The sequence below is a fragment of the Nelumbo lutea genome, chromosome 6 (assembly GCF_056320005.1).
Source record: "Nelumbo lutea isolate HS-2025 chromosome 6, American lotus-T2T, whole genome shotgun sequence".
NCBI lineage: Eukaryota > Viridiplantae > Streptophyta > Magnoliopsida > Proteales > Nelumbonaceae > Nelumbo > Nelumbo lutea.
The window spans coordinates 69899993-69926195 of record NC_142689.1 but is presented as its reverse complement, the minus strand read 5'-3'; the positions used below and the strand labels follow the sequence as shown (position 1 = coordinate 69926195).

The 26203-nt window shown below is 37.2% G+C and overlaps 2 protein-coding genes across 12 annotated transcripts in view; one reads left to right on the top strand and one right to left on the bottom strand.

Moving 5' to 3' along the window:
* LOC148849525 (RAD3-like DNA-binding helicase protein) overlaps positions 1–12767 on the top strand; it is a 57326-nt gene extending 44559 nt beyond the window's left edge. The window contains exons 19-30 of one of the 10 annotated variants that reach the window (XR_016101019.1): positions 6017–6061; positions 6358–6386; positions 6463–6584; positions 8125–8172; positions 9258–9382; positions 9512–9843; positions 10450–11239; positions 11338–11394; positions 11618–11737; positions 11858–12016; positions 12102–12208; positions 12302–12767. Coding sequence is in view for 6 of the 10 variants with exons in the window: in XM_088951086.1 (XP_088807212.1) it covers positions 6017–6093; positions 6463–6584; positions 8125–8172; positions 9258–9382; positions 9512–9843; positions 10450–11239; positions 11338–11394; positions 11618–11737; positions 11858–11908 (1722 nt within the window). In the remaining 4 variants the exon portion in view is untranslated. Of the gene's footprint in view, positions 1–6016; positions 6094–6357; positions 6387–6462; positions 6585–8124; positions 8173–9257; positions 9383–9511; positions 9844–10449; positions 11240–11337; positions 11395–11617; positions 11738–11857 lie in introns of all 10 variants that reach the window. The other 9 variants (XR_016101018.1, XR_016101017.1, XM_088951088.1 and 6 more) reach the window with 9 other exon arrangements.
* An 804-nt stretch (positions 12768–13571) lies between these two features.
* Positions 13572–20803, bottom strand: LOC148849524 (WUSCHEL-related homeobox 8-like). Of its 2 annotated transcripts, XM_088951092.1 has the most exons (4): positions 20686–20803; positions 20234–20519; positions 15807–16337; positions 13572–14090 (listed from the first exon to the last, which is right to left on the bottom strand). In XM_088951092.1, the coding sequence occupies exons 2-4, from the start codon at positions 20457–20459 to the stop codon at positions 14005–14007; spliced, it is 843 nt and encodes a 280-aa protein (XP_088807218.1). In that variant the 5' UTR covers positions 20460–20519; positions 20686–20803; the 3' UTR covers positions 13572–14004. The 2 variants fall into 2 exon arrangements, with proteins under 2 accessions (XP_088807218.1, XP_088807217.1); XM_088951091.1 differs by lacking the exon at positions 20686–20803 and having other exon boundaries at positions 20234–20613.
* Positions 20804–26203: the final 5400 nt, after the last annotated feature.

Genomic DNA, 26203 nt, shown 5'->3' with positions numbered 1-26203 from the left:
CCTCTTTTGGCCACGTTCAAATACAATCTGATCATACATTGTTCTTGAAGAGAAATGACTTTTTGGTGACCTTCTTGATTGCTTATGTTGATGATATTGTGGTCACAAGTAATGACATTGAAGAGGCCAGTAAACTAAAAGTATTTCTCAACTCTGAATTTGAATTCAAAGATTTGGGAGATCTTCGGTATTTCTTGGGCATTGAAGTTGCTCGATCTAAGGATGGTATATTCATATCTCAGCGCAAATATGTCCATGATCTTCTTGCTGAAACTGGTAAACTTGGAGCTAAACCCATCTCTACTCCGATTGATCCTAATCATAAGCTTTCTGCCACAGATGGTGAACTTTTGTCTGATAAGGGAGTGTTTCAGAGACTACTTGGGAAGTTGTTATACCTTTGCATGACTCGGCCAGATATTTCCTATGCAGTCAGTGTTATCAGTCAGTTTATGCATTCTCCCAGAGATACTCATCTAGCTACTGCAGAAAGGGTTCTGTGCTACTTGAAAGGTACTCCAGGGAAAGGCATTCTATTTGCTAAGCATGGTCACATGAAGCTGGAAGCCTTTACTGATGCAGATTGGGCAGGATGTATTGATGACAGAAGGTCCACCTCTGGTTGCTGGAAGCCTTTGCTAAGCATTGTCACAATCAGTAGTTGCTAGATCCTCAGCTAAAGCAGAATACAGGGCAATGGCTCATGGTGTCAGAATTACTATGGCTACGATTCCTTCTAGAGGAATTGGGGGTGGATTACAAGAAACCAATGATGCTCTATTGTGACAACCAAGCTGCTATCAAAATTGCACATAATCTTGTTCAACATGACAGAACTAAGCACATTGAGGTTAATAGGCATTTCATAAGGGAAAGAGTCTCTTCAGGAGAAGTTTGTTTACCATTTATCACATCAAAAGAGCAACTGGCTGATATCTTGACCAAGGGAGTTCCCTCGGGGAAATTGACACACTATATAAGCAAGTTGGGCATGATTGACATCTATGCTCAACTTGAGGGGGAGTGTAAAGAGACTGGGCCGAATGGGCCCTAACAGCCTTTCGTGTGATATCCTTTATTTTATCTTTTATTTTATGTTGATGGGCCTCACTTAATGAGCTTGTTATTTGCTCTTATTTTATTTTCTTTATGTAACTGCCAAGCTGGCCGCCCACTTAAGGGTATACTTTCCATCATCAATTTTTTAGAGATTAATAAAATAGGGTTAGAGAAGGGTGATTAATTTGACTTATTCTCTTACCTCTTCTCTTTGCCATCTTCCTCTCTTATACAGTTATTCAGATATATTCTATTATGTTAATCACTAAGTTTAATCTTGATATTAGAGGACTAATTTACATCTCAATAGGTACACACATTCTTCTTACAATGAGATGCAATATGTCCAAAACCCTTACACTCATAGCATTGGGTTTTGGAGAGGTCCTTGGAGGTTGGCTTCTTACCCCCATGAGCAACAAAGGCTGTTTCAGCCCCAACTTCAGCCATCTTCCCATCGAACCCGACTGCAGTGAAAAGTCTAGTTTCTTCTCTGAGAAGTTCCCCTAAAATAGAATCCATATCTGGAAGTGTTCCCCTACTCAGAATGTTGGACCTGATTATCTCATATTCAGGTCTAAATCTCATCAAGAACGGAGTCACCTTTCTCTTCTCAAAGTGCTTTTGAAGATATTTCACACACTCCACTAGATCCGAGGGTTCAATGTGAACAATCTCATATTCAGCCCATAAATCAAGAAAACCAGAATAATACTTCTGTATCCTCCTATCTCCTTGGCTGTAAGAGAATATTTCTGATTCTATCTGATATTGCTTAGATACATTGGACTGTTGATAAACTTTTTCTAAATACATGTACATCTCATATGCTGTTTTCATTATCCTCATAGGTACAGATATATGATAGTCAATAGAACTCAGAATCCAAGAAAAAAGTTAACCATTGTCCAAATTCCATTTTTGTAAAGCTTTGGCCTCGGTCTTAGCTGGTTTGGTGACTGTTTCATTCAGATATCCTTCTAAACCCTTTCCCTCAACATAAAAGTCGAAGTGGAACTTTCACATCCCATAGTTCTGTCCATTCATCTTTACAGGGATGATTCTGAAACCATTACAGCAAGACAATAGCACAAATAGGGTTCGGCTGAAGCTTAAAGAAACTAATCTGAAGTAAAACTTGATCCAAAGAGAAGTGAAATAGGTTGTAATCAATCCAAGAGAGTAAAAAAATTGAGATAGAAACCCCTTACTTTCACCGGAGATTGTTCAAGATCCAAAACAAGGAAAAGCTTAACACAGTCTAGAAAAGGAAAGTTTGGGCACAGTAGCCAAGAAGAAGAGTCTAGATCTCTCTCAAAACTTTAAAAATTTCAGAATATGTTGAGAAGGGCTAGGCGACAATTCCTTTCAATTCTTGCTACAAATGGAGATCAAACGAGAGAGATCCAATAAAATCCCTCTCTCTGGGTGCGCAGAAAACAGAAGGGGAGTTCTTGGATAGATCAAAACAATCTAGGACCACTCGGCAGAGCTGTAGGTTTTCAGTAGATCATGAAGGCAAGATGGATCAGAGAGAAGGAAGATCAAAGAGCAACCCGCTCTGATACCATGTGAACATAATTCCGATCTAGAAGAAACCAGATCCAGGGGTGTCAAGAATCGTTGACCCCCACCCCAAAGAGCCTCTTTTATATTAAAGAGATAAAGGTATGTACAGTTACAAGAATGGCCTTACAGGGCTAAAAGATAAAAAGAACAAATAAAATAATAACTATGATACTGTACAACAAGGACTATTTTAATAATGTACATCAATATATATCTTCACATTTATCAACCCCAGGACTAAAGGGAACACGATGATGTTTCCCTAGCTGACACGACTCACAATCCAAAACAGAAAGATGACTCAACGAAGGAGCAAGAGACTTCAAAATGTTCAACGAAGGATGACTGAATCGACAATGCCACTAGAGAGGAGAAAGAGATTATTGGAGAGCTGTTGATGTACTTCCACCACCGTCAAAATAATACAACCCACTAGTTTCATGCCCTCCACCCATCTTCATCCCCGTCTTGAGATCCTGAAAAGCACACGAAGAAGGGTAAAAAGTAATAGAGTAATTAAGAGACTTGGTCAACTTACTAACTAACATAAAGTTAAATGGAAATTTAGGGACATACAAAACTGAGGATAAGGGTAAAGGGTCCATGTTAACATTACCAACACCACAAATAGAGGATGTGGAACCATTAGTAAGGGTAACAGATTGTGATGTTGGGCAATGAGAGAGGAAAGAAAACACACTTGGAGTTCCAGTCATTTGATCGGAGGCTCTAAAGTCAATAATCCAGGGATTAGGTGTGGATGCCAGACAAGCCATGCCTGAGTGTGCGAGAGTGGGTATGTTTTGTTGAGATGTGGCCTGGACAAACCTCTCATACTCATCACGGGAGACACTCATCATCTCCTTCCTGGGAACATCTGTGGATGTAGGGAGCATCTGATCAGCTGAATGGCTCTCCTGTCTGAGGTTGCTATCACTGGTCATGGCGTGGTTGGCCCAAGTTGAAGGTGGACCATGCAAATCATAGGAATAATTAATGGCATGTCCATCCATACCACTGTGTGTACATCTCCTCGGACCTGAACTACGTCCTTTGCCGCGGACTCGCCCTGATTCTCGTCCTCCAGTACGATCACCACCAAGGTTATACATAGGTCCACCACCACCACTACGGCCATATACCAGTCCACTGCTAGCACTATGACTAGATTGAGCTCCTTGAGTTCCACCTCTAACACCATGACCCCTTGATATTGCAAAGGTTGATCTATCGAAAACACTAGAGTTCTCGGTAGATCCAAAAGAAATCCTCCTGAGTCGAGCAAACACCTCTTCTAAGGAATGGAGAGCTGATCCTCCTAGTATTTGTGCTCGCACTGATTCATATTCAGACTTTAGCCCCACCAAAAATCGGGTCACATCTAGTTGTTCTCTCTGCTATTGCTGAATTTTAACATCAGAGGTGAGGGGGTGATACACATTCAACTCATTACGAATGTTTCTCATACTAGCATAGTACTCCTCAAGACTCTAATTACCCTATTGCAAATTAAAGTATTCTTGATACAGCTGAAATACTCTAGTTGTGGTCTTGACCTAAATACAATTCTTAGCATGGTCCTACACTTCCTTGGCAATATCAAAAAACATGAAATTCATACTAATCTTAGGTTCCATATTGTTCCTTAACCATGTGATAATTCGTTCATCTTCTTGTTCCCAGTTACTCATGAGAGTCAGTAGAGGGTTTTTCCTCCCTTATGTGTTTCGCTTTCTTCTTTGTCTTAAGAAAGATTTGTATAGATTTTGCCCAAGGTACATATTTTTCTCCATTCAGCTTAATAAAGGTCATCTGAACATTCAGGTAGTCAGTAGGGACCATCACACTAGTTTTACTGTCATTGTTGTCTCCCATTGCTGAATTCTGCACACTGCACACTGAACCACACTGTTCTCAGCATTTGTTATTGCTGAATACTGCACTCTCTACACCACAACCCTACCACACGACTACCTGAAAACTCACCACACTGTTTGAGGATCACTCCCCCTTCAAATCACATCGAAATTTGCATAAACCCTAACACACTACAACCTGAATTCCCACCATACGATCTGAAACATACTCATCATTTGATTCACAATAAAAAACTACATAAAAACCTATTATCTAATCACCAGAAAATCAGACTATACTTGACACCCACTGCATCACACGAATCAACCCTCTTCTCTTCATCGATTAGGGGAGGGCTTCCTACAAACCACAGCAACCAACCACGAATTGCATGACCAGAGGCATAGAAACCTCCAAGGGAAGAGGGCGATCACTCCTTTTCAGCTCATTCCCTTATCTCCAACTGATGGGGAAGAAAACAAGAGAAAACCCTAGACTGGGTGCGTGAAGAACAGAATTCTGGGCAGTTTCAATTTGCTCAGTTAGGCTCTGATACCATATTAGAATCCAACCTGCCTTTGAATTCTGTTAGAATGGTAACAGTAGAAATAAGAGAAAGAGGAGAAGAGAAAGAAGAAGAAGAAAAGAGAATAGAGAGGGAGAAAAGTCTGGTTCAAACAAGAGAGAAAATCAGTCTCTCTCCATTCGGCCAGATCTGTTTTATATTTCTATTAATCAGGAAATGACACCTTTTCCCCTACTTAAGTGAGGGACACAAGAACTAAAATAACTTTACACATCAGCAACTTAAACATAAGCATAAAGACAAAATTACCCCCACACAGTCAACATTAACAGAGGCTTTTGAGTTTATGCCTGATTTGAAGTTTAAAGGGTTATTGAGTAATGGCTTCTTTGAATATTTGGAACTGCACTTCTTGTTTGGGTACTAAGCATTGCTTTTAGTAAAGGAGTTAGGGGTGCAAGTCAGGTTGGGTTGGGTAGGGCTGAGATCAACCTAACCCAACCTCAGCTGTGGAACCCCCAATGATAACTTGCTTTTGAAAAAAATTGCAGTTAAACTTAAAAAGTGTTGATACTTGCATAGTTGTGGATGCATGCTTTCATAGTTGCACACATACATGCCACATGCATATGTACATATATACATAAGTAAATGCTTATATAATATTTATGCATACAAATATGAAGCTAAGTTGTGTTTGGGTTGGCGAAGGCCTCAATCCTAGCCCAACCCAACATCAAGTCCAGTTCATACTTTTCAAACCTAACCCGATTTTTAACCCAATTGGGTTGGGTTTGGGCTATCCTGGCCCAACTTGCAGCCCTAATTGGTTTTTCATATTTGTGTTCCAGAAGATTGGCAACCTGTTTTTGTACACATGCATGCATCCATGCTTTCTTTTTTTAAATGATTTTGATACCTCTCATTCTTTTTCCATAATAACTAATTTATCAACGGTCACTCAGTCGGATTGACAGGCATTTTATGATTGTTTTACTTTTGCAGGTCTCAGAAGGAATTGACTTTTCTGATGAAAATGCTCGGGTAGTTGTATCCTTTTACAGCCTTTTTGGAGTCATACGGTACTTTTTAAATACATTGAATAGCTCTTTGAAGTTACGAAGTTCTGTTTTAATACACCAAATACTTCTTTATAGACTGTGAAGTATTTGGGCTTTATAGATATAGGTTCCTTGAATTGTTGTCTAGCTGTTTAGTGGGGCTGGGTTCAAGAATATTTCATTTGTTAATATGCCTTAATGCACTAACTAGCCTCTTTTCACAGTACCACAGTCACTCAAATCAAATATATTTAATTATTTTGAGTTATTCTTTGACTACTATAGATAATTGTTGGCATTCCATTCCCAAACATGTATGTATTCCTCAGAAGATCTTTTTGACATGAATTATCCAATGATTTGGGTCTGACCATATTGACTTTTTACCAGAAATGATATGCAAGTTGCACAAAAAAAGAAATATAATGACACCTACAGGTTATCAAAGAACCTTCTAAGTGGGAGTGAGTGGTACTGTCAACAAGCATTTCGTGCTTTAAACCAGGCAGCAGGTACATTCCACCCACGGTTCCCCACTAGTATATGTTTGGATAATCTTCTGCTTTGCATTTAATGTTTCTCTTTAATTTCGCTTGCCCTCCCACCTACAGGTAGACAGTAATTTCCTTTGTTCTTAGTGTTGCGATTTTTTTCTTAAGATAGATCCACAAATTGTTGTCTGCCTATTCTTCAAGAGTGTCCCACCATTTCTATACTATCTATTGTAGTTGACACTTCATGTTTATGATTTTATGATATATTTGAATATTTTTTAGCTTTCAAGTTTGTCATATTACTCAGGTTCTTACATTCTTATTTCTTACCAATATAGTGGAATGATATAATTGTTTCTCCTTGTACCTTCCTTAAATTGTGAAGCATCAGTCAGCAATGCCTCCTAATAGGTCTTAAAGTCTTCCTCACAACTTATAGCACCCTTTATAATCTCATCATCATTAGGATCTATGATCAGTGATTTAAAAGGTGTGCCTAGGTTCTCAGGTGAGGCACATTTTAATGTGTGTGCCTCACCTAGGTCTTAGGCGCAGCACTTTCAAAAAGTGCGTGCCTTGCGCTTCAGACCAGGCATGTGCCTAATTCGCTTGCTTCGCTCACTCACCAAAGCTCCGAGAACCCCCTATTTGCTAATGTTGTTTGTTCGTTCATCTTAGTAAAATATCTTCTTAAAAGACCATTGACATTATAAAACCATCTATTTTTGTGCAAAGATTAAGAATTTAAGACCCTAACATGGATTTCTTTGGGCTTGCCTCGAGGGGCTTAGTACAAAGGTGGCTCATAGAATCAGGAATGCAAGATGTTTTACATCAAATTAGCTATTTGCAATAATGCAATTGAGGAAAAAAGAGATTGTGGGTTTCACATGCTTGAAAAAGTTTTATATGCTTGATTTTATTTTTAAATTTTCATTTGAATGCGCTTTACATGTTATGTTTGTGTATTTTAATTTTAGACAATAGTTTTTTTAAAACATTTATTTTAAAATTTAAGTTTATATTTTTTATTAAAATTATGTTTAATATATATATATATAATTTTCTGACTTTTTTATGAATATTTTTTTCTGACATTTTTTTACATTTTCTTTTGTATTTTTGTGCTTTGCTTCAAAAAGGCGTGCACCTCACCTTACGCCTTGGGCACAGATAGCCCTTGTGCTTTTAAAACACTGTCTGTGATCTGTGATCATGAAAATTTGGCAAAAGTTTTAATACCAGCTGCCAGCCTAACACAACCCTCCTTTCTGGGCTTGGGACAGGTTGTGTACGACAAGCTCACACTGGTGGAGTTACCTTTATAATATCATATAACAAAATTTAATTTTATTGATAATGTCCTTAGTACTTGCTTACTTTATTCCTTTGCCACACATGGGGGTAATAGTTGCGTTTTTTCGATGAAAATTTTGTCTAATTTTGCTTTTTTTTTAATACATTGGATACTAGCCTTATCTGTTTGCCAAATAAAATATATGTAGTCTGATCATCCCATCTCGAGAATGTGATGTTAACGTCTTTATATTTTCTGTAGGTCGTTGCATACGCCATAGGTTTGACCATGGAGCTATCATCTTAATGGGTATTGGTTATCCACTCACTAATTACCGTTTCTTATTTTTATGTTAGGTCATCCAAATGTTGATTTTGTGTATCTACTTTTGAAGCTTAGCTTCATTGAACTACTAACTACAATCTCTGAGATAAAGTTATTACACAGAGAGCATAAAATAGCAATCTTTGTAATTATACAAATTTGAGGAAGTATGGCATCTACAAACCTCAAATGGCAAAGAAGGGAAATGAGAGAACAAGGAGATAGAAGAGAAGAGAAAAGGTTGAGCCTACAATATCACCTATGCCTCTCTAATGAGTGGAATTCTATATATCAATATTAGGATTATCCAAAATTACAAAGAAGGCCCCAATAGGATTGATATTACATTGTTTTGATGCAAAGCTTTTATGTTTCCTTCAACACATTTCCATTTATTCTTATGGGTATGAGGATCTAGCAATTGGGGAAAAGAAAACTTAAAGATTATTATTAACTGATCGAGGAAGAGACATAGAGGGTTGTGGTGGGTACTTAGGTACTAGATCAAAGAAGCATGGTCTGAGTGCTACACTGACTTGTCATTTTGATGTGCTCCATAAATTTTAGTTCAAATTTCACACATGTGAAATTTACTAAAAGTCAAATCATAATTCAAGCCTACCAACATGTCTTTCCATAGGACCTATTAATTAGGACCCAGCATCCATTGGTCCTCTCCTTCATGCCAGGTTAAAAGAAACTAAAACTCTTTGCAATAATAATAAAAGGGCCGAAGTGCCATTTACCCAATGTTGATCCCAGTTATCTAGGTGCGGGGAAGGATGGACTTGATGTGGCTGTTCTCAGACTTGAATCCATGTCATGTGCGTCATCTGGAGATTTACCATTGCATCAAGCAATGTTGAATGACTAACGCTTGGTAAAAAATTCCATGTCCGTGTTCTTGTATGAGGGTAATAATGATGCAGGAGCCAAAGACATCAAGTTGCATTTAAAGTTTCATTGTTCTTGAATATTGTTAGCTTACAATATTTTACACTTGCTTCCGTACTTATTGTTGCTTTCATTTAGCTTTTAATTTTTATCTTTTTGTGCAATTCTGCAAGCAGATGAACGGTTTAGGGAAGAAAGGAATATGGCATACATCTCAAAGTGGCTAAGGAAATCCATCAAACAGTATGACAACTTCAACATGTTTTTGGAGGGACTGAGATCCTTTTCCCAAGATGCTAAGGTCCCGTATTTATCCTTTTACATGTCTTTTACGTCTTTTTTACCATTTTTGGTTGTGGTGGGAATATGGCAGTCACTTTTGGTATCAATTGTAAAAGCAATTTGATTTCTTAATCTTGCCAATTTACAGGAACAGTTGGGTCAAAAAGTAATGGAAGCAGTAGAAAATTCAGTTTTGAATGATGAAAATGTCCATTCCACAAAACAAAAACTGTTGAGCAAGGCAGGTCCCAAAAAGAAAAATCAGATGATGGACAAATCAAATCATTATAATGGCTGGGGCATAGTTTCTAACAATATAACAGCAACTGAAAAGTCTGGTCATCTGTCACAAATTTTAACTTGGGATTATACCAATTCTTCCCAATTTAAAGATCATGACATTGTTGAAGCAGCTGAACCTGTTCAGGTGGATGATAAAGCTACGGCTATTCAGCACAATATTGACCCAAAATATTTGAGGTAAGCCTTCTGACAAATTCAGTTCCTCAATATTAGTGCAACTAAACCAATCAAATTGATGCGTTTGAGCGGCTTGCTGGTTGTACCATTATTTGGAAACAAAAATTCATGAATTTGTAAAGGCTATTATATTTTGTCAATATTGTTTTAGGCATTTTATGCTTGCAATATTTTTAAAAAGTTGGATTGCCTTCAATTGTTATTTGCTTCTTTTATTTAATGAAATGTAGATTTTAATTTACTGGTCTACTTCAATTTTGTAGGAAAAGGCTGTGCATTTGGTAAGAGTGCAAAAAGTGAATGAATTGTTGTGAATGCAAATTTGTTTGAATAGGAGAATGCAAACCCACTTCAGTTTTGCAATCAAAACTTACTGTGTCTTGTTTGGTTGTGAAAGCACAAACATGAATCTCAAGGTTGTAACCAATGTATTTTTCATTGACCAACTTTGAGCAAAAACAGTTGGAAAAACAAATTTACTATAATTTTTGGTAGAAAAATGTATTCTTACCAAAGTTGCTTCGGTTCTGCATGCACTCTTACCAAACACAGCTCAGATTACCTTTGCAGTTTTCCAGTGGTCTGATCTGTTGCATTTTCCAATAGGAGTCCTGATATTTTTGTAGTCAAGGAGACACCAGAAATGAGTGAGGCAATCAATATTTCTAGCCCTGGAGCCCTTTCTAAAGAGAATTCAGATTCAACTATAGTTCAGGCCTCAACTGAATCTCCAGGCCAACTATCCTGCCATTCAGCATCCTACACAAATTCAAGCAGAAATGTTTCCAAGGTTGCATGTGGTTTGGTGGTTACTCCTGAAAGAAATATCAATGGGCACATAGAATCATCTTTGAACTTGAGTGTAAATTCCCACACCCAGAAACGAAGAATTGAGTGTATTAGGAACTTCACTGCATCTAGAGATGTGGACCAAAGCATCGAGTTTAGTATGGATGCCGATAACTCAGAGTGTAAATACACAGATTATAGTTATGGTGCATCATCTTTATCTTCTGATCCTGCTATGGAAAGGAAACTTCACATCTGTTGCTCAATTTGCAGAACTCCCCTGGGTTTGCCTGAGAACAATTTCCTTGTTGTATGTTTGTTAACTTTGTCTTCAAAATTTCACGTGGCATCTCTTGTCAAAGGTGGACTAGATTCTCCATCCAGAAATGGACCAGGTGTTCCAGTTGTCATTTCTGAGGTTTCATCTGTTGATCAGCGACTCTGTAATAGGCCTGCTAACAAAAGTGCTTCAAAGCATGGTGTCTGGTGTGAGGAAGATGGTTGCGTTTTCAATACCATTTTCTGCCCCTTCTGCGGTCCCCCAAGTTTCTGTCTTGGGCTGCAAATTGTGGCAGCTGATGCACAAAATGTTCATCTACTTAACAGGGTAGGTTTTTGTCTGGCTGAGTTTTGACAGTGTACTGTGTAGATGCATGAATTTGGCTTGAATTTATGCATCTATTGACTTGGTTGTTGATTATGCAGATAATGTTTTTTCTTGAACATTTGGAAATCAAGGATCCTGATACACAAAAAGAGGAGGTAGACTTGGAAGACAGATTGTTCTTTTTTTCTTTTTAAATTATACTTGGTAAAAATTGCTGATAAAAAAATTATACTTGGTAAAAACATCACATTTTAGATAATAAAAAATTTAGATATTTGACAAGGTCCATTATAAACAAGACATGTTTGCATAAGAAATTTTGTTTTTAAGTAGGAGGGAGTGGTATAACTGAACGTAGATGCATTTACTTGTGATTAGAATATCTTGCCACGTAGTCACTCTGATGCTGGCCAGACTGTAGTTTTGCCTTTGAATGATAAATTCTTTTGCTCTCCACCACAACAGAATTCTGGAGGTTGGAGGACCAAAAGAGCCAAGGTTAGGGATGCTTGCTTTTCTTTTCTTCTTCTTCTTCTCTCTCTCTCTGTCTTTGTGTGTATGTGTGTGGCTCTCTTTAGCCCAGTTCATTGATACAATTACTATCTCTTGATTTTGCAGCTTAAATTAGCTAAGAAAGGTCTGCTTTCTAAATCAAAGGATCAGGGTTGACCTAAACAAGAGATTCTGCACAGATCTGAATTATCTGTTTAAACGGTAAACCTAAATTTGGCAAACCCTCCACCTATTTCTCTGTCCTGCAAATGGTGAAAATACAAGGTCAAATAAAACTCCAGAGGTGGTTTTGTTGAAAGCTTGATAGTTCACACTGGTGCAGTGTGACTAATTTTTCTAATTTTTTCAGGCCTAAGTCATGGTCCTTGTGAATTGAGAATAGAAAGAGGATATTTAACTGCTGCATTACATGATACCAAGTCTAACTCTCTCAAGACCCTGGATAACCGGAACCAGGTAATGATTTTTTGTTGACGTCTGCATTACAATACATCTGACTGAAGCTGGTGCCTCTGTTGTGGCTGTGACCTCATTTTTGCTGACGGACAGGTTTTATCTGTAATATTTGTTTTGTATTCCAATTATCAATAGTCTCAATGGCTTCCGGAAGTCGATAATCTTGGCTGTCCATAAGCGCTGGTAAGCTAAAAGGGAGCTTGGTGTTGCCTTCTCCCTGCTGGTGATTTAAACACGGGAAGGGGAATGTCAAGAATGTCAAGGGTGTCCAAAAGGGGGGAAAGGGAATGTTAGTTACATGTATTTAAGTGCATGAATAACAAGCCTTCTCTGAATATTTTTGTTTATAGTAGAGATGTATGTATCTTTTTTACATCTTATTTGGAGGAATTGAGGTAGGTTATGCTGGGTCTGATTTTGTAATGTAATTTTAATATTCTTGGGATTTTGTTTTTTCTTTTCTTTTTGTCTTAGTTTGGAAAGATTAAAAATACAAGGTTTAGTACTCTACATATTTGTATTTATACTCCTTCCAAACCGAGTTTTCAGGACGTTTTCTTCCGAGGGACAATTTTGTGCTACTTGTAGGACGAGGAGTGTTAATTGTTGACTTATTAGGAGTTGCTCTAGGTACGGAGAGATGTATGTTTCACTTGCATATGATGTGGAGAAAACCGACTCAAATTCTTGTAGAGCAACTCCTAATTGTCCAACAAATTAATGATGCATATAACTAAACATAAAAAAAAAAGAGAATAATTGTCTAACTCGTGGTTTACTTGGTGGATTAAACAATGATTTTACCACCGTCCACACAGCACAATAGTGAAAAGTCAGAAAGAACACTTCATTGTATCTTTTGCCGTGTTGGTCATGTGTCGACAGTATATGCCCTTGGGTCTGATATTGTTTGTAATTGATTGTTATTGTTTGTAATTTAATCTTTGAACCACATTTTATAAATATGTTTGAGATATTGCATTTGATATATAGTTTAAATGTTCTTTACCTGGATAGATTTGAGTGATCTAATCCTACCAAGTTTGACATTTAAACACCAAGTAATGGAACATACTATTTGACGACATGATTTAGACTAAAGGATACTTGCTAGACAGCCCCAGTTTGGATAATTAAATATTCCACTACGATGCGAACCTAGACGTCTTTGTTAGCAGGTACCGGTATCAAGTAAAGGAGGCATCCAATGATGCCCTGAGATGAGTCCTGATCCCGTAATTCTGAACACATTTCAAGCCATTGACTCATCAAACCTAAAGGCCCCTAAAACAAGAATCACAAGCCAATGCCGGAAGGAATTACAATCTAACCCTAATAGTATTGACAGATAATAAGAACAATATACTGAAGAACGGTACAATTAATAAAGCTGAAGGCTACTCAGCAGATCAGTTCTAATCAATATGTTCACCGTTCATGACAAGCAAACCAGTCAACATGGACGAGAGAAATCAGTCGATGACCAATTGCAAAGTAACACCGTCTGTAGGTGCCGGTATCATCCTGACGCTGATACCGTGTTTTTAAGTTTCCAATGTCCCCATTCTTGTAATCAGTGTAAAACTGTAAATTTCAACTATCTAATAAAGTCCTGCTAGACTAACTTTATGTATGTGCTTGTAAATGTGAACTATGTTTCCTATGATCCATATATTTGCACCGTTGAACATAACTTTTCTACTTGACCTGTTGTCAAGTTCATGAATTTTAACCTACCAATGGCATGGACTCAAGTTGCTACATTGTGTAACAAAAAATACTGGATGAGAAAAGTGTCATCCGATCATGTCATAGCCCTCCCCCTGCCGGTAAGGATTAAAGCTCCCTGGGCCTTCCATTTTTCCAATCAAATGATCATACCCTGCATGCATCATCATTAAATAAGTATTAACACTCCCATTAGCAGCTTGAAAATTACAAGAGGTAAAAACGTTTGCAGCCATACAAGAAGGAAAATCCATCTATATCTCCCTTATCCAGGAACCAACCATATGCAAATTTAAGTAATTTCAAATTGCTTAATTATGGGTTGAACCCACAAGAACAACATATCCAAATTGGGCAAGCCTAAAACCCAAAAAAAAAAAACAAAAACAAAAAACCCCAATCAGATAGAATCAATGGTAATCTCCTACAAGAAGCCGATCAATAGGGTACTCCAATACATGCATTATCACATGGCAGGTTGGTAAAAATGGCTAAGATAAAAACAATAAAATGTGAGGCTCAAATAAAATGAAAATATAAACTATTACTAAACATAGGAAAAAGAAGATTGAAGATGTAACACATTCAGATTAAACACAGTACCAAACTGGTATTTTTCTGTAGGACACTTAGCCAAACAATACAGATTTTGGGGGAATAACAAAAAATAAAGAGAGACCACCATATCAATAATAGATATTTTTCTATGGAGATTCCATTTTCATGACTTTTAGCTTTTCTTGTCTTCTAATGGTCATAGGAGTGATTTAAGCATGCTGACTAATTGAAAGGATCACCACAGTGGAAAGACAAAATATGCTCTATTGAAGAAATTTGTTAGAAGAGGATATTTTTGTCTTTGTATAACACATTTTGTTTTTTAAAACAGAAAAATGCCTGTTTATGAAGAACAGGATGCCCAAATCACTACCATTTTTTGTTCAATGGTTAACTTAGTTTCCCTCCAGGTAGTGGGTCAACAGTTCAGCCATCCGGATTACATGGGTGAACATGTAACATCATGAATCAAATGATAAAATATAAAAAGAGATAAAATGCAGAATAATATAGAATATACAAATAAACCATAAAAAATTGGAAATGTAGGATGTCTTTAATATTTATATATTCATTATATTAAACAAAGAGGTGATAAATGAGAAGTATTGTTTTTTTTTTTTTTTGATAGATGTAAATGAGAAGTATTTTTTATTAATCATTAGTGATGGAAAGAGAAGTAAAGAAAGATTAGTGTCTGACTCATGAACCTGCTGACTGGGTCAAATAATTTAACAGTTCAACTGGCTGGGCATTGACCCAATCAATTTGTTGCAGGTAAATGGACCCGGAAACCTGGCTAGGTGATGGATCTACTGGCTGGGCATTGATCCAATCGATTCGGTTTGATTCAACTTTCTCTAGTAAGGCTTTTGAAAAAGTTTCCCCTTGGCAAAACTAAATATAAACAAAAACATAACAAAGTACAGAACTAATTCTTAATTGAATTTATTTGAAATGTAGTGAATCGTAGAAATTGTATAAATCATAAGATTTATGAATCAAATCATTGGATTCAAACAAAAATCATAAGATTTTTGCAGAAAAGGATTCAGACATAAGATTCAAATCGAAAGCTTTGGGATTCATGATTCAAATTGTGAATCGTAAGATTTTGACAACATTGGTTATAGTTAAGACTTGAGATAGCTTTCTTTGTATACCTCCTCTATTAAAACTTTTCTATAATAGTTGGGAAGCCAGTGTTAATGCCTCAATGCCCATTGGAATTATTGTGTCTGACATCAGAAGTGCCAGTTAACTAGATTACTTGAGTGATCAACACTGAAAAGAAACTAAAGCCAATACACACCTGAATTTGATAGTACACTCTCATAGAAAGACAAGTGACTCAAGCTGACAGAAGATTTTGAAGTATTATCTGATGAGAATATGGATTCTGCTTTATTATGCTGTGGATCCACGGAATGCAGTGCAGAGATTATCCCAGGACTTTGGTAGCACAGGTCCTCAGCACTTGGAGCTTGATTCTCATGCAAGTGAATGATCTCTGGCTTTGCCTTCTTTTCATCTGGGGACTCAACTTCTGTCTCTATTTCTGATTCTGCATTGTTTGGCACTGCAACTTGTTGCTTCCTCTTTGATCGAGCCCTCCTGTTCTGGAACCAGTTATAAACATTTGTTTCAGAAATTTGGCCATGTTGTGCCAGTTCAGAAGTTATCTCTTTGATCTTCTGCTTGCTAGGAGTCCCATTGCCTTGATCAAAAATACGTTCAAGAATTTGGAGCTGAATGGGTGTAGGGGTCCACCGCTGCCTTGCAGTTATCTTGTGACCAGATGAAGTCATTAATGGATCAAAGTACAGATTTCCCAGCCTCATTCCTGGGGAAAAACAAGATTGTAAATTATCAATGCACATGGTTTATCCTTTTATAAGGGAGATCTGGTGAAGCATAGAACAAAAATTCAAGTTTGTTATGGTTGTTTCATTTTTCTCCTGAGAGGGTGGTGGAGGGATTTGATAATTTAAGTAAATTAAGGAGCCACAGTTGGACATCAAAGTAAAATATCAATCTGACGTGTCAGTTCATATTGATCTTAGAAATTCCTGATCAAGCATCAGAAAAAGTAGTAATGCTAAAGAATCAAGATTTCATCAACTGAAAGATAAGAAATCTGACAAGTTCCGAGGCAGATGCTAGAAAGTCTTCCTTATTCCAATAAATCCCCAATGTATCTATTCTTTTCCATAAATGGATTATTAAGACATTCAAATCTCTATTCTCTAGGTGAAGATGCATCTAGTAGCATGCACATCGTTATTAAAAGAGAAGGCTTTTTCTGTCCCTACCATGAGGAAAGGAATTCACTCCATACAATCACTCCATGCACATTGTATGCCAGAGGCGCTGACACCTCTGAGGCGTACGCCTCTTGCGCTATTCTCATGAGGCGTGGTAGAGGCATACGCCTCTTGCGCTTCATGCACATCTGATATGAAAATACAGAAAAAAAAAAAGAAAAAGAAAAAAGACTCTCCCTTTGAACTACTGTTTTTTTTTTTTTATCAGAAACGATAACTTTCATTAGAGATGAATTAACCTGAAATACAGAATTCAACCCTTATTAGAAAAGGTTGATCCAATAAACATCAAACATTACAGCACTGCCCAAAAAAGACTCTCCCTTGTAGTCCCTTGTTTTGCTAGGGCGTCAGCAAAACCATTTGCTGATCTCCTTACCCACTTGAACCAAACACCCACCTCCCTTGTTATGCTAAGAATTTCCCTTATCAGCTGTCAATATTGCCAAATTCCCAGCTGCCCTGATTGCATCCACCCAATTACCAACTTGGAGTCTCCTTCTATCTCAATCTGCTGTAGCCCCAACTGTTTGGCCAGTTTTACACCTTGATGTAGTGCCAAGATTTCCGCTCTTAAGGAATCTCCAACTCCTATTGGACCTGAAAACAAAGCCATTATCTTGCCTTCATTATCTCTGAAAACACCTATACCAAATAGGCCTAGATTACCTATAGAGCTTCCATCAAAGTTCAATTTCACCCTTTGTTGTGCCGGTGGGGACCAAACTTCCTGTATCATAGCTTTGGAAGTAGTAGTAGATGCCACAATACCCCAACTTCTATAAATGTTTTCAACTGAGAAATCCTTAAAAAGATCTCAAGATTTCAACCAATGGATAACCTTAGTAGTTATTCCTTTCACAACCTCTTCCTTGGATCTACATCTACTTTTAAAGATCCTATTGTTTCTTTCCTCCCACACTGACCACAATACAACAGCTCTAGTGGCTCTCCACATAATCCTTCCACGAACCGTTGGTTGCTTGTAAAAAGTTGGATCAAAGAGGTTCACCATGCTTGAGGAGGGTGTCCACCTGTAGCCAAAGAGAGAAGAGAACCAAGACCAAATAAAGAACACAAAGGGACATGAGATTAGTAAATGTGAAATTGGGGAGAGAGGCACATATTTGGCCTCTTTCTGCACTAAATCCAAGGTGTTGATTTTTTGGAGTACCACTTCCCAACAAAAGGCCTGAATTTTAGGGGGTACAGGGCTACCCCACACCCCCTTTGAACTACTGTTATGCATCTTTATTCTTCTTAATATAAAAGATTTTTATTAAAAATAAAGAAAAAATGAGATCCCCCCTTCCTTTTCATCCTCCTCATAACACCCTCCTCTTAAGGAGACTTATGCCTCCTTGTGTTCGAGAGGCTTACGCCTCTTGTGTTCGGAATTACACCTCACGCCTCTAGGTAGTGGAAAGCCTCGCATCACACCTCCGCGTTTTAAAACACTGCTATGAAGGTTTTCAAACTCCTATAAAAATGTAGGTGTTTTTGTACAGTTGTAAGGATGTTGTTTAGGAATAAGACACTCTATGGTAGAGTGTGAAATAAAATTAGAAAACAGAAGCATTGGCAAGACATTACAATAGAAAGGAGCCTAAGAGGGAAATTTTAAGGTATTGTGTTTCTCTGAAAATTCAAAAAAAAAAAAAAAAGGTAAGAAGATGAGCATAGCTCAGATGGATGAGTTTCAAGACTAGAAATGACAGAATTATAAATGAGTGGATTAGAGATGGATTATGAGTAGTCCTCATTAGTGACAAGATGAGGTGAAGTCAATTGAGATGGTTTGATTGAGCACAGAGACCAATGACTGCACGAGTGACTTGCCGGAAGTAGAAGACTAAATATTGAAGTGAAGACTGAACAAAACATGGACTGAAGTGTTAAGAAATCATGCAAAGCCTTCCAGTGTGACAAAAACCAGGCTCTTGATAGAGCACAATTAGGGGATATGGTTCATTTAGCTGTCAAATAATTGGGATTAAGGCTGAGTTGAGTTGAGTATTCTTTGAAGAAATCCAGGATTGTGCTCTTAATGACCAACAGCTTTCAATACAGACCCAGATGGTAATTTGTTACTAAATCCACCCTCAGAAAGGAAAGAAGCATGAAAATATGCCCAGTCATCTCTGCACGTAAGGGTAAAGGAAATTCCCTTTATTCATTATACTAATTGAAAAAATTAGTCCCAAACCTAAAAAAAAGTGAACTCCCATTCAAATAAGAATTCTGCATTAAAAAAAAAAAAAAAAACTTCAAGAAGCTTGCTTTGTATAAATAATGCAAGTCATGCAAGATCAGGTGACTTGATTAGAAATAACATGGTAAGTCCTACTGGAATATTGAATATTAATCAAATGAAAATTACAATAAGAAAATAAGGGTGAAATCTGGCTGATGAGATAACCTGTATGCTAAATCCATGTACAATTAGGACCAAAAGGTCCAGTAACTCCAGTTATCAATTCTGGCTAACTTTTGGCGGTTTCCTTTCTCTGGTTGTTACCACCGTGACCCCAAAATTCTCCCCAGAAGTCATTGATTTAAGGATCCAACTCAAAAAGATAATCAAATGGGTCTGAAAGAATACATGCGGAGCAAAGCATGCCTCTTTTTCCTTAAAAAAGCTAGAAATTATGTACTTATTTAAGACACTAGAAGCAGTTGGGGAATCAAGGATCAACCAAATTCTGACAAAATACTGGTTGAGAACGTTAATGATAAGGATCTAAGAGGGTGGGGAAATAAATGATCTAATTTAATATCAAAATCAGTATGAGGCATTTGAAAAAACCAACATAGATGGAGGGTTGCAAATGGATTGGGTTTAATTCCATTTATTTAAGCAAGACTCAGGTATCCAGTTCAACAAAAAACCACTTCTATAAACAAGCCCACATTCGCTAACAAACACTGACTCAAACAGAACGGTTATGATCCACTCGAGATGAAACCATAGGCAATTCAGCCAAAAAGACAATTATGGCCCACAACAACCACCAGGGAGAGGGAAGAATTGTGAATTGCCCTGCTATTCAGGAATCACAAGTCCAGTAGAATTCCAAACTCCAAAGGTAATCAAAAACTCAGAAATGTAAACCATCAAAGAAAAATAAGCACCCAACACAACAAAATTAAAAACATAAAAAGAGGACGACCATAAATCTTTTCTCACTACAAAAGAGAAGTGAAACCAAAGAAACTTTAAATGCCCACTAAAATGACAAAGAGAAAGAGAGAGAGAGAGATTGAGAACGTCAAAGATGACCAAAACCCATTAAATAAAAACAATGAAAAAATTTGAAGAAAGTTAATAACAGAAAAAGAGGCATTCAGTAATACCCATGAAAAACGAAAAATTCAACACTCACAACCATTACTACTAGAGAGAGAGTGTGTGTACCAGCGAGATCCTGTTGAGCAGTAATGGCTTTGTGCATCTCGACGAGCTCCTCACAAATGGTGGCATAAATAGAAATTTGTTTCCGAAGAAGCTCCATCTGCTCATCTGTCATAACCTTCACGTACATCATCACACCATTTTGCTGCTGCTGCTGCTGCTCTTGCTTCTCCCATTCCATCATCTTCATCTCCTCTTTTGTCTCTCCACCATTTCGTATTGTACCCATTATTACTATCTCTTCATTTGCTCCTTCTCTGTCCCCCACCCCCACCCCCCTTTTGAATACCTGCGGAAGAGAAAAGGCAGTCGAAAAGGAAGTGCAGAAAACCCAGAGGGCCAGAACAAAGAATCAACAAAGGTAGAAGTGTTGAACATAACGGTGAATGCAATATGCGTATTTTAACACGAAGTGCCACACACGTATAAGTTAGCATACAGTGCACGATACGTACGAGTCTAGTGGTGACCCGATATACCGACGGCAGAGACCCTGTGCTGTATGGCAGTTGACTCGTCACTCGACAGTCGACATGGATTTCTGATTCTAGTTTTACTTCTCACTTCACAGAGATCGAGATTGGTTGGGCCGAACTTATTTATTGTGCGCGTGGAACGTATATTTTGATATGATCTGACGGTGCTGAACTCTCCACCTGGCAAAGTATGGCGATATTTTTCACAGCAGTGAGAGCGCTCTCGCTGGATCACCATTTCATTTTTTTTCCCTTGTAAATTGTATATTCATGCATGTAATTTGGAGAAGCCTCATTTTGGTCACTGAACTATTACAACAAAAAAAATGTAAAAATGTTAGTACCTAAACTTTAAAGCTTATCACCATAATGTATACCTCAGAAACTGCACATTCCCATTTAGCCAATCAGTTCTGTTTTATCCAAAACCTTTTCTTATCACCACAATCTATACCTCAAAAATTGCCCATTTATCTAAGCATATAATGGGCACATGCAAATATACATACATGTTTACTAGTACTTTAATAAATGTGTGTAGTGGGCATCGTGGTTTTTGAATTTTTATTGACTAGATGTTGGACTGTTCTACCTGAGAATCATTTAAACAATCAATTCTGTTTTACCCTAAATCTGATCTTTAGTAAAAAAACTGTTAAATTGATCAATAATTTATTGACCCAATGATTAAATCATTAACCTGTTCAACCCATTCAACAAATTTTGACTGATTTAATTTTTTGTCAAAATAAATCATCTATTCCAATCAAACCATTAACCGAGAGATCGGTGTCTAAAAAAGCTTCGATTCCTGGTCGTTTTTTAAAACATTGGTGGGCATAGTCTTTTAATCCACTGCAAGGAATTTGTTGGTATTTTTTTTGGTAAAAAGCATTTGTTGGTTGATGGATGCATGAGATGGGAGTAAAAATGTCAATACATGGGAACGATTGAGGAGAGAACATGGCAGACAGCGGCGTCCCCTCTTCTTTTTCCCCTTTGTTTATTTTTTTCTTAAACCTAATAAATAATTATATAAATGGAAAAAAGAATCCTACTAATCCAGTAATCCTCCCCCGATACATATGATAATAATATGGAAAACCGTGATTTAAGTTTATAAATTAGGCAAGAAAGAAGGCTTCAATCTCGTTGCCCTACCGTACCGACAAAGTTAGAAAAGATAAGAAAAGATGGGACCCATTACCATAAAACCTTAACAACCGGAGTCGTCCAACTTTTTGTCTTTCCCACGTTCGTTTTTCAAAAGCTTCGCAAACTCTTCGTCGTTTAGTTGGTAGTCTTCGACAATCGCCATACTTTCATACCTACATACAATGGGATTGAGCGGCGGTCCATGGGAACGCTTGGACCGTCAGACACTAATTCAAATTCCCAATTCAACAAGCGTCTTTGAAACTCTTCCGCAAAACTCAGCGGATTTTGCGCTCCGTGTTTGGAAACATTACATTAATGTGGTTTGTTTGAGCTCTGTTCTTGGTTGGGTGGGTCAAAGAAAGTAGGAGGTCTGGCTTTATGGTTTCAATCTGGTCATATTTACCCAACTTGATTGAAGATTCTACACAAATCCAGACTCCTTGAAATTAATAGTAATCTAGGTAAGTTACTTAAAAAACAACTACCTTTTCAACTAATACGGACACGGGACACCTTGATTGGACAAAGCTTTGTGGATATTATATCCCTTTCGCACCATAGATTTTTCCAAACATTCAATCTAGTTTCATAGTGATTAATAAAATTTTAGGTGACCACTCCTTCACTTGAAATTGTAGATTCAAGACTTATATAACTTTAGGATCTTGATTCAAACGCCTCCTCTCCAAATTAGTGCGTGGCTCTATACCCCTCCTTATTTTAACAAAGGAAAATCTATGATGCAGAAAAGATATAATAGGAAAATAATTTTGACCAATCAAAGTTCATGGATAAATAACACCTTATTTGCTATTATGTTTATAATTTCAGTTATAGGTCAATTATTTTTCCCATATCATGTCTTTTTCAATATCATAGTCGAACCCTTTAACAAAACGAAAGAAACAAAAAGAAAAACAAATTTAGAATGCCTAAGACAAATTTGAATTTGCTGATGGGACATTGATCAAACCCTAACCACAAGACATTATAGTTGCAGATCAGGAATATCTCCCAATAAATGATAAAATAAAGTACAAGAAATATTCCTGGTGTATGATCATAGGGTAGTCTTCATTCTGTGTGAGTAGATTACTCACCTACAGCTGAGAAGTGGTCTGATTAAGTTAAGGAGTCATCTCTTTCTACTATCCATAAAAAATAATAATAATAATAATAATAAAGAATGATCTCTTTCTGCCTAAACCTAATATTGATGGTCCATGAAATATAAAAACATATATATATATATATTAACAACAGGATGTATTTTTCGATTTAATTTATTCAATTATGTTCAATTGTCGATTTTTGTTTTTTTAGAATACCTGACTTTAAATCAATGAGCCCAGATCTCTTGTCCACAAAAATCCTATCCATATATCATGTGGGTAGAGGTGGATAGGGATTCTTGTGGGCAGGACATCGGGAGTCTAAATCAATAGCCATGAAATGGAAAAATGGCCAATGAGAATAAAAAACATAGACGTTCTGTCTACATAAATAAAGCCTGCAGACGTAGAGGGTAGAAAATCAAAGTTTTGTCGCCACATAATGATAATGACTTATTTTTTATATGCAAATTAGGCAGTGGTGTTCAATAGTCAATACTCTATTATTTATTATTTGTGTCATCCGGTTTCACCATATATCACAATGTTTGATTGTTTGGATAGCAAGATGTGGTTCCACTACTCTAAATTATGTAGATCTCCCCCTCCCACCCGCCCCGGTAGAGATGGTAATTTTATCCATTTTAGTGGAAACTCAAAATTCTGAGGTTAAAGATGAAACGATGATGATGTATATATCAAGGTTTAAAAAACTGATTCAGAAATGAAATCTAGCTACCGATTTCTGGGTTAGTGGTTTGATCGCCCGAATCGAACGGTTCGCCCAATCATCCGAGTTGAACGGTTCGGACAGTTTGCATTAGGGCAAATTAGCAAGTAGTATTTATATATATTTATATATATGAGAAAAGAGAGGTGGAGAAAAGAGTTTTTGTCCGCTGAGAAAGAAGAAAAGAAGGAAAGAAAGAAAGGAAGGAGGAAGGAAAAAAGAAGGAAAAGGGAAGAAAGAAAAGGAAGGAAAGAAAAAGGGAAAGAGAGAAGAAGGAAAAGGAGGAGAATCATTTGATGTTCACCGGTGACGGCGATGGCAATGGCGATGGCAGTACCGGCGCATATGACAGATTTGAGATCTGAGATACAAGTTCTCAAATCTCAGATCTGATATCGATTTTCATTTTTTTCTTAGATCTCATATCTGATTTCTCAGAGATCTCTACAACTTCTTTTTCTTCTTCTCTCTGGATATCAGATCTCAGACTCAGAGAGTCAGAGTTTCTCCCCTCTTTGCAATTTCTTAAACCGTGAACCATTGTCCGGGTCAAACAAATTGTCGGTTCGACCACCCAGGTTAGTGGTTTTTTGATGATGTCAACGGTTTTTGACCCAAGAATGGGTCAAGGGTGAAACAGAACTGATTGTTTAGACGATTTCTAGGCCGAACGTTCCGACCGTCCAAGTCAACAAGGTTCAAAAACATTGGTATATATAATTCTCGATAGGTTTCAAAAAAAAAAAAAAAAGTGAAATAAATTTACAAGCATTCCCCGTAGGAACATAGTGGGGTATTAGGGTCAAGGACGAGGCATGTAAAACCTGGCCCTAACCGCCCCGCCCCGCCCCGTTGGCCGTTGCCAATCTTGCAACCCCACCGTAGATTGCTATGCAAGATTTATCTATAAAACGATGTCTGATGGGATATTTGAGTTTATTGATATTGGATTTGGGCGTTAATAAAACCATAGTTCAACTGTACAAATGCTAACTTTATTGTAAGAGTTGCAACGATTAATTGATTGAAAAATAATAAAATTTTACAAGGATCTCCTTGTAGTGTAGGCTAATACAATGAACCACATGAATCAATGTATGTTCCTATTTCTTGGTTATTCTTTGTTGTTTTTCATTTTCTTCACAACATTCATGTTGCCAATTTACCATCTCAATCATTGGCATGTGGTAATCGTGCATATCACATTATTCAAGCTTTTTTAAGACCTAAGGCTTTGTTTGCTTTTCAAAAAATCACTTATATATCCAGGTATATTTATTTGTTATGTTTTTTTTATTTTTAAGAAAGTTCTATAATGTATTTTTTTTTATTCATAAAAAGTCAATATTAGAATGGGCAAATTTGTCCCATTATGTTTTGCAAACGTTCCCCTCGAGTGGAAAAATTACTTATCCACCCAGACCTAGGGAAACTAACTTTACAGTGGGGCCTACTTTCCCCCTCCTATTTCCCAAAAAAACAAATAGGGCCTAAGTTTATTTTAAGTGGAAGAATGGTTACCTTAAATTTTATTAATCATTATTGTAGAGAAAATTATTGACCAGCTTGTGGTCCCACCTCTTCATTATTTCTTGATGTTTCCTTTTGATTATATTGTTGTTAGAATATTTTTCCTATTGTTTCTAGTGATAGGGGTATTTCTGTCATTGTACCTCTTTTATTATAAGACTAATATAAATAGCACCTGGGGCGGCATACTAAAAACATAAGTCTGCACCCATTTTCTCTCTATTCTTTCTTCCTCCTCTCTTCTTCTCTTCTCTTCTCTTCGTCTCTGTTTTTCCCTCTTCTTTTTTTTATTTCTCCTTGCTAAATAGGTCTGAACCTCATCGATTTCAGATAACTTGGTATCAAAGCAAGTCTAAGACTGATTAGGGCTCTCATGTAAGTGTAGTCTAACCGACTACATGAGAATATTTCTAGGGCTGGAAGTTTCAGTTTGAACCTCCTGGTTCTTGGAGGTCATTGGTGATTGAAGGAGGTGCCCAAGGTTCAAAAAACTTGGAGAGCTGCTCGGTGACCAAGAAAAATAAGAGAAAATAGGTCAATTTCTGATTTAGGGCTTAAATCAAAGATTGGGAGTGCCACCCAATTCTTTCTGGGTTGTTTTCATTCTTCTTTTTGGATTGACAAATGTCTGAAGACTTTTGGAATCCTTTGGAAGGATCAACTATCAAATTTCACTTCTCTTGGGTTGGGTTTAGGGTTTCCTTGTGGGCTGTGTTTTTGGGCCGAGTTGTTGACAGTTCTTCACTTAGCCTCTCATCTTGTGTTCATAGAAAAGCCTTCGAACATTTTTTTCTTTTTACTCTGGGTGCTGTTGGACAGTACTTGAAATAACTTTTTTGTTGAAAAGGAAGTTGAATAGTGCTATACCTAGCATACTATGCTATCCATTGTTCATTACAGCATGGAAATGATTGGAAATGAGTCCAAATTAGGGCTGTAAGTCGAGCGAGGTTAGGTTGGATTGAGG